This window comes from Martes martes (genome assembly GCF_963455335.1).
Source record: "Martes martes genome assembly, chromosome: X".
NCBI lineage: Eukaryota > Metazoa > Chordata > Mammalia > Carnivora > Mustelidae > Martes > Martes martes.
In genome coordinates, this window is record NC_137897.1 from 46,745,333 (window position 1) to 46,754,106 (window position 8,774).

An 8,774-nucleotide genomic window follows, 5' to 3' on the forward strand; every position below is an offset into this window, starting at 1 on the left:
TCTCATGATATGGCATCAGGAATAAGCAATGGATCGGAAGTCCTCCAATCACAGCCACCTATTTGCCAAGGTATCGTAATACTGACCTTGCATACATTTTGTATATCTTCCATAAACTCAATGTCAGTGTTGCTCATAGGATATCCAAGAAAACCCAGTGAGAATGATTTTAAAAATAACATTTTGCCAAATACATTTGAGCTTTGGAGGTAAGATTCTTTTCATCTCCCACACCAGGGATCAACTTTCTTCCTCTTTGGGGGCAATACCATCCTAGTTGAGAATGCTGATCTAGGCATTGTAGAGTAAAGCAAGAAGATTCAATTGGATAGCAATTGTAATAAGAAGCCTTTGGAGGGTTTTAAGTTTTAAATATAATCTCATTTATATTTTTAAAAGATCACTAGCTGTTATGTGAAGAATTGAAGGAAAAGCAAGGAGACCTTAGTTCCCCACACCCAATTTAATCAGGCGTAAGGACTAACCTTCTCTTCTACAATTTTTAATTACTGAGTCAACATCCTTCTCCCTCCAACCTGCCAAAGCATCAGGTCATGTGTTTACTGTTTTTGTTTTCAGTTCTTTTCATTGCCCCTGGGGATTTTCCTAACACTCTTTAAAGCTCAGCTATACATTGAATAGGTGATCTGTCATATATTTTAGCTAACATTTAAAGTGATTTTAATGAAAGAGTATTTCTCCATCCACATTTTAGTCTCTTTTAAGCCAATGGGTTAATTAGGCACTCCTGTGGACAACCAGTGGTGTAGTTTTCTCTCTTCATGATGCAGATATGAGGATTATAGGGAAATCAGATAAATCAAACTCATACTTTAAGAGGGTTCTCCTTGAATATCTGCTGGTGCTTTTCTAAAGACTGAGCTAGGCAGTTGACAGTTTATCTCAGAAGCCTCTCAAATTGATTTTAAAAAGGACATTAACGTACTTTAAAAATAGTTTTAATATTTTATTTAATATTTTATATTATATACATATATTTATATTTAGAAATATACATATATCATATATTACTTTATATAATAAATTTATATATCTTATATATATAATAAGTTAATATATTTATATATAAATGTATTATATTAACATATATTGATATACAATTAATTATACTACATGTAATATATGTAATATATAATACAATATATAATGTATTGCCATATTAATATATAAAAACACAATATTATATATAGCATGTAATATATGATATATAACTAGTAAATATATTATAGATTATGTATATATATAATATATATTATATTAATATATATTATATATATATTATAATATATATATTAAATATATTAATAATATATTATAGATATTACATATAAGTATATAATATACTTATATATGATTATGTATTATATAGTCATATATAATTAATTATATAATTATATATTAATATGTACTATATTAATTATATATTATATTAATTATATATTATATTATATATTATAATTATATACTATAATTATATATTAATATGTACTATAATTATATTAATACAAACATATTTATATTTTAAATGAAAATACTTTAAAATATTAAAATATTAATCTCCTATACTATAACCCACTGAAGATTATGTTCAGTATATTAACTACACAAAGTTAAGATTGTGGGCAAAATGGGTGAAAGGGTTCAAAATCTTCAAACTTCCAATCATAAAATAAATAAGTCATGGGGATGTAATGCACGCTGTGATGACTATAGCTAACGTACTGCATTGCATACTTAATAGCTAAGAGAGTAGATCTTAAAAGTTCTCATTACAAGGAAAAAAATTTGTAACCATGTGTGGTGATTATTTCAGAATATTTACAAAAATGTTTTATACTTGAAATTAATATAACATGTCAATGATGTACTTTAGTGAGCAATTATTTTTTAAAAGACATTTCATTTTGATTCTCCTACCAGGTCTATGTGTAATAGTTGTCAAATAGGACCCTCATTCCCCTGGCCTCATATGTCCCAATGACTCTTTAATTGGTAAGTTTGCTAGGAGTTGGACATGTGAGAAACCATTTGAGTTGTCTCTGGGATTTATCTCTTTCAGGCAGAAGATGCAATCCAATTTATATTCAAACACAGAATAAGTTTTGCAGGCCAGGGATACCTGTCTATCATGGAAGCCTGCAGTTATTCAGTTCTCCCTATGACTAGGTGAAGTATGAGGAAGGCCTTGTGGTCTCATAGTTAAGCATGTCCTCCAATTCAGCTTTTATCAATTATAAAGGAGGTAATTTGACCTCTATTTGTATAATTATTACGCTTGTCTCTCAAATAGTTACAAACTTACAAAAAGAAAAAGGATTTTATTTATCAGTATTCTGAAACCTCAACCAAAACATTATGTTGAGCTGTGGCACAATTGTAATCTGGGAGGGAAGGAATAACCCTTATGGGTGTGCTAGGATGTGCATTACTTCTCTACTATAAATAAAGGAAATGGGTTCTTAGGAAATGTATTGTCATCTCTAAGATAGGAAAGAAGACTTTTGGCATTCCAAAGTGGTACTTCGCAATTGTTTCTAGTAATGACCTGGGAAAGTGTTGGGAGATTCTGATCATATCTCTTTAATAGTAATGCATACAAAAACTAGGTTGACTGTGTGATCCGGTCACTAATATAATCACTACTACCATACCGCCTCCATTTTAAACTTAGAAAGGACAATATCACTTGGGCTTGGGAAATGGGGAATGAGATGTGACCTAGGCAATACACTTGGAATAATTCTATATATAAGTATAGATCTCTGTCCTTTATCAAGACACAGTAACAAGTTCAAGACCTGTCTAAAACCTTCCTGCTTTTGAACAGCCAATTATGTTAAATCCTTTGAAACTAGCTGTTTTAAATCCATGATAAAATCAGCTTGGGTACCTGCTTCCCAGTACCATGATAGCTTCTTTAAGTTCTTACTTGGTTCCAATAGAACTAGAAAACATTCCAAGGAGGTAAAGCTGAGAATAAAACTTTGCATAAGTTCTTGTGGTCAGTTTCTCTTTCACCAGAAAGTCATTACATCAGCATGATACAACCAACCTGACTCAGTAAGAGCCCAAATACTTCATTTGTTATTTTTCTTGAGATGTTATTTGGCTCAAGGGTATCAGAAAATCTGGAATCTGGTGTTGTCATTGACTACCCCCAGCAATTACTTTTCCACCAGTTATTTTCTCTAAGAGCAAATTATACAGGTGATCCTTCAAAATATATCCAGAATTCAACCCATTCTCATCATACCAACTACTGTCAGACAGGATTAATATATTTATATAACTGTATTATTATATCAACATATATTATATTAATATAATACTGGATTATATTACCTGGAATACTGGATTACCATGTACCAAATACAGACAACTCTCCAGAGTTGCAAGAGTGCTCCTGTTAAAATATGAGGGAAATCATGTCGTGCCTATGCTGAAAAATACTCAAATGGCTCCCCATCACCCTCAGCATAAAAAACAAATTCCATTCCAGGACTTCTAAGGCTCTAAGCTGTCAGCTTCTGCCAGATCCCCATCACCTCTCTGAACTCACTTCCTGATATTCTCTACCTCGCTCACTTGGCTCCCGCCATGCTGGTATCATCAGTGTTCCTTGAGCATGTCAGGCTTACTCCTTCCCTGCTGTCCCTCTACCTGGAATGCGCCTTCCCTGGACAACCACAGGGCCAGTCCTCTCACTGCCTTAGTCTTTACTCAAAATCCACATTCTCAGTGAGCCCCTCCTTGGACTCTACCTATCCAATTTCAGCCTCCCACCTGGAATTCCAATTCCCCATTCCTTGCTTTATTTTTCCTTTCTTAACACTTTTCACTTGAGAATACTTTACATTTCACTTATTATATTTTGGCTACTGTCTTGTCTCCCACACTAAAATGAAAGCTCCACCAGGGTAAGATTGCTTTATTTGTTTATTTTGTGCATTACCATATCACCAGTACCTGTACCTGAAGACTGCCTGGCAGAGAGCCCACCTAAAGTAAGTATTGGTGGGATGAAGACAAAGCAAATGAATTAAAAAGCAAATGGGGTCAGCTAAAGCCAAAAGTAGAGCCAGGCAGTTCCCCCTGGGTCTAGCCCCAAAGCTACAAATGCAAATGCCTTTAGGGGACAACTGGGAATTTTATTAGAGTGAATCAGGGCAGCTGGGGGCATGGCTAGTTTGAGAGAACACTCAGGGTCTGAAATGGGCTGAGCCCTTCCTCAGACCCAGCTGCTTGTATCCTTGTTGGAATGTGGGCCCTAATCCTCAGTTTACTGCTTTGTTTTCAGGTGGGCAAGAAATATGGATTTTTGTAGTGTGAAATCTCCCAAATGCCTAAGTAATTAATTTAAACATAGAAAACAACAAAAACACAAGGATCAAACAAAACATGACAGCTGGCTGAAATTGGCCCATGGATGGCCTGCAGGTGTTTTGCTAGACTAAATTTCGTGATGTATGAAACAAAGAAAACTAATCCCTGCAAGATGGGCTTGCCTTGTATAATTCTTCAGGCAATCCATTTCAGGCCATGTTGGGTGGAGAGAGTGACCTGGGATTACCATCTTTTTTCAACATCTGGAAGCTCCTTGCCAACAGCTATACCCATCCCCTCCCACTTTGTATGGAATTAGGGAAGCCTGGGCAGTGGGGTCACCTGAACTCTTTCTTTGAGGGCAGGGGTATATTTTAGTGAAGTGTGGGGTGGGGAAGCCAGAAAGAGGGTCTTGAAGGGACCGGGGAAAGGCAAGAAGGAGAAAAAGAGGACACAGACCTCTATGGTGTTGGAGCACCATATCTCTGAGGGACTTTATTGGGGTCACTGCACTCTCTCCCCACCAACGACAGCCCCTCTAGGTGGCATTAGAGGGTTGAAGGAGTTAGTTATACAAAGTCACAACTCACAGCCCAACTGCCCCATGCCATTCACCTTACCTGGAACCAGAGCTGCACAAACTTCCATGACAGCTTCTCTGTGTGCTTGGGGTGGGCAAGACTGGCCAGGATGTACCTGTGAAGGGTCGGTAGCCGCCAGCTTTGTTGGGGCATAGCCTGAATGGGGCTTCTGGAGGCAGCAGACCTCCATTCAGTGAAGCAGTGGGTGGAGCCACCTGTGGTTTCAGGCAGCTGCTGAGAGAAGCATGGACTGTCAAGAACTCCCCATGTCCTGGAGAGAAACATTAGGCTCAATCCTCTGATGCCCTTCCACTGCAGGGAGGCAAGGCACAGTGCAGTAGGAGAAAGAACAGTGAGGGGACTCTTGTACCTGTGTTCAGCAAAGTTCCTTTTTTTTTTTGGATAAAATGCTTTCCAAACCCAAGGTGGCATATCTCTTAAGTCCTGAGCACCCCACTGACCCATTCCCCACAAGAACTGTTTATCCAGTGTAGGGGGAATGAACCGAGAACTTCAGGTCCAAGATTTACTGCACCTGGGTCCTCTGGGAAAGGTGAGGAGGCTGCTCACAGCCCCCTGCTCATGGGGTGTCAGGTCAGTGTGTTTAGGCTGAGGCTTGGGGTTCTACTCGGCAGGTGTGGCATGAGTTCCCTGATGCAAGAAAAGCCTTTTGGGTTTAAAGTTGGCTCCTGCTTAACTCTTGAGTCATCCCTGTCAAAATGCCATTCCAGGGAACTTCCAACCCATTTGGTTCTTTGACAGCTGTCACGTCCTTTCTGCACAGAGCCAGAGAGAAAAATGTGGATACTGCCAGAAGTCCAGCTTTTTCCTGGGCCACCCCATCTCTCATGGACCCCACTCCCCACACCTCCTTTTCTATGTTCTCACTTCCTCTGTCAGTCTTTCTCCTTGGAATTCTTTCTTCCTCAGTGTTCCTCCCCTTCTGGCTCCTTACTCATGCATAGACCCTCCCTTTGAGTATCCTTTAGCCCCTCTCCAGATTCCTGCCAACTTCTTTTCTGTCCCCTTGCTCTGGACCTCTTCTAAGCTCCTTTGTGTCCTTCTCTACTCAAGGCATTCTGTCTGTTTTCCTCTAAGCCCCAAGATCTCACTCTCCCTGTTATTCTCCACCCCCCTCCCAGTTGGGTGCCTCTCTCTTAGGTCATCCCTCCTCCAGGGAGCCTCTCCATTTCTGGCCCTGCCCCCACCTCTTCCTAAGCAGTCACCTCCCCTTCTCCCTCCCCCCACAGCCCATCTCTAGTTCCTTCTCCTCCCCGCCCCCAGACCAGGCCAGCTAAGTCCTATTCCATTTTTAGATGACTGATTATGATACTAGCTGAACTTTATGCACAGCCTGCATTTACAGCTGTCCCTTCCTTTCATGCCCCATCCACCAAACACACCCAATCTTTTCAACATGACAAAGTCCTTACACACAGCATGTCATGTCCACATAAATTTGTATTTTTTCAGAACAAAACAACAGTTATGCTGGCAGAGGTGTTGAATTAACAGGGACCCTTAAGCTTTCAATACACTGAAAAGCAACATTATTTTGCAAGTCTACAAAGTATACATTTGCTTTCACAAATGTGGCAAAGTTTACCCTAACAGTTAGGACTTTTTCACCAAATCATAGACATAGATATGGAAATCGTCATCAAACTTGATGAAATACACAGAGGGTTTGGCTTCTACTTGGTGAATGACCATGCCAATCCGTTTGGAGCCATCTTCTTTGGTATATTCCACATGTTTACCTATCAGGCCATCTACAACTCCTCCTGGCTCCCTTTCTGCTGGAGGAGACTCACTGGACTCTGGCATGATACGGAGGTCTCCTTCTTTATAATCATCTAGAAGCTGGTACATGTACAAGACAGGATCTTTCTCATAGGTAATATAAAACCAGGCTTTCATGATTGGTGCTTGGGCTAAGACCATTCCCCTCCATTCATCCTTAGAACCATGCTCACCCTCAAACATATGTTCCACAGCTTTACCAATTATGGTGTTTGCAAGGTTTGCATCACTGACTTGAGATGATGCCACCCTGTCGGAAAGAATTTTAAGAGACAAAACTCTTTCATCTCTGTGAAGTTCCAGTCCATAGACACAGTCAATTCCATCATATTTCACCAGATAAAGAGAGGGATTTATAGGCACCTGATCCAGAACGGTTCCTTTCCACTGGGTGATGGGCTCATCACCTTCCTTCCATCCATGCGAAATTCTGCAGCCCACGATGTTCCTGCGGGGCTGGGACGAAGGTCTGCCCCTCTGCTTCTTTTGGGAGGCTTTTTTCTTCGTCATGTTTGCTGACCCAGTGGCCCGGCCCACAGCTGCCCTGGTTTGTTGCCCTTCGGCGTCCTGTGCGTTGGGGGTCTTCATGCCTGCAGGGGGAGGAGAAACGATAAGACAGAAACATTCAATATGACATAAGGTGAAGTTCTCCCAACAGCGATGTGTCTGTGTACCCTGCGCCAGAACCTAAAATTTCCCCATGAGCCTGGCAGCAGTGCTGAAAATTCTGGCTGCGTGCCTGCCAAGTGCTCTGCCTCCCAGGTTCCTTTAGGCTGCGGGGAAAGGCAGCAGCGGCAGTGGTGCTGGCTGGGGTTAGGGACTCTGCAGGAGGGGGCGGGCTACCTCCTTGTTCAGAACCCACTGCCTCCATCACCCGCCACTGGCGCCCACTCTCAGTCCCCCGCAAAACGCCTATCCCTTCACCGCCTTGACCCGCACGCACTCACCGTCGTCCTGCCCTGGACGCCTCAGCCTGCTGCCCATAAGCCCCTTGTCTACCCAGGATCGCTTTCCTGGCACTCAGCGCCCTCGCTTCCCCAGGCTCACCTTCAATTTCTTGCCTGGCTCCTAACGCCAGCCCCGTTTCCTATTTGCCATCGCACTCCCCGACTCCAGCCTCACCCGGCGCCCGCCCCCACCCCTTATTTCCCGCAGGAGTCCACCCCATCCCCCTTCTCCATCCTGGAGCCCACCAATGGCCTTGCCCTGCCTGGCGTCCACCGCCCCGGATCGCGGGCCTCACGTGCCCAAATTGGACACCTCCGCCGTGCCCAAATTGGACACCTCCGCCGTGCCCAAATTGGACACCTCCGCCGTGCCCAAATCGGACACCTCCGCCGTGCCGCCTCCGTGCCCAAATCCGACACCTCCGTGCAGCTGCCTCCGCCGTGAGCCTGTGCCGAAGGCGGATCAGAAGACGACGAGCCGGGTGCCTGCCCCGGCTGGGAGAGGAGGATCCGTAGGCGGGGAGCGTGTCCAGGAGGGCGTCTGGGTAGGCGAAGAGGATGGCGGCGGTATCCCCAGCTCTGAGCTTCGCGGGTCCTCCGCCTCCCTGTCGGCGGCGGCGGCCCCTCTGCCACATCGGGCTCCCACCAGCCGCTGCCGCCGCCGCAGTCTCCTCCCCTTTTCCGTAAAGGAGTAGACTTTCAGTTTCCTGTTGGTAAAGAGGCCTCCCCTTCCTGCTGAACACTAGACAACCAGCCTTGGTAGTCCTGAATGAACTCCTGTTCTGCTCCTCCTCATCCGTGGTACTTATAGGTTGTCCTTTCCTGTTCTTGTGTACCTGCACCATCTCATACTCTCTAGCTCCACCTCTCATCTCCCCAACTAAAGTGTCTTTTCATTTTTGGCATATTCCGCACACTTTTTGTATACATAGAAATTGATCACGGAATACCGAAAATACATATGGATACAGTAACCTTTATATTTGTACAAAAATATCTGTATGTGCGTCTATATATATATATATACACACATTACCTGTATGTATTTCCAGATAATCATATCTCCATACACATAATCCCCAATATCCATCTCCCCAAT

The 8,774-nt window shown here is 42.6% G+C and overlaps 1 protein-coding gene across 3 annotated transcripts; it reads right to left on the reverse strand.

Annotated features, from left to right (window-relative positions):
- Positions 1 to 5,331: 5,331 nt before the first annotated feature.
- Positions 5,332 to 8,352, reverse strand: LOC308337631 (spindlin-2B). 3 transcript variants are annotated; one of them, XM_080795755.1, is made up of 3 exons: positions 7,922 to 8,352; positions 7,092 to 7,318; positions 6,371 to 6,978 (listed from the first exon to the last, which is right to left on the reverse strand). In XM_080795755.1, the coding sequence occupies exons 1-2, from the start codon at positions 8,308 to 8,310 to the stop codon at positions 7,132 to 7,134; spliced, it is 576 nt and encodes a 191-aa protein (XP_080651881.1). In that variant the 5' UTR covers positions 8,311 to 8,352; the 3' UTR covers positions 6,371 to 6,978; positions 7,092 to 7,131. The 3 variants fall into 3 exon arrangements, with proteins under 3 accessions (XP_080651880.1, XP_080651879.1, XP_080651881.1); XM_080795754.1 differs by having other exon boundaries at positions 5,332 to 7,318; positions 7,776 to 8,346; XM_080795753.1 differs by having other exon boundaries at positions 5,332 to 7,318; positions 7,922 to 8,026.
- Between the last annotated feature and the right edge of the window lie 422 nt (positions 8,353 to 8,774).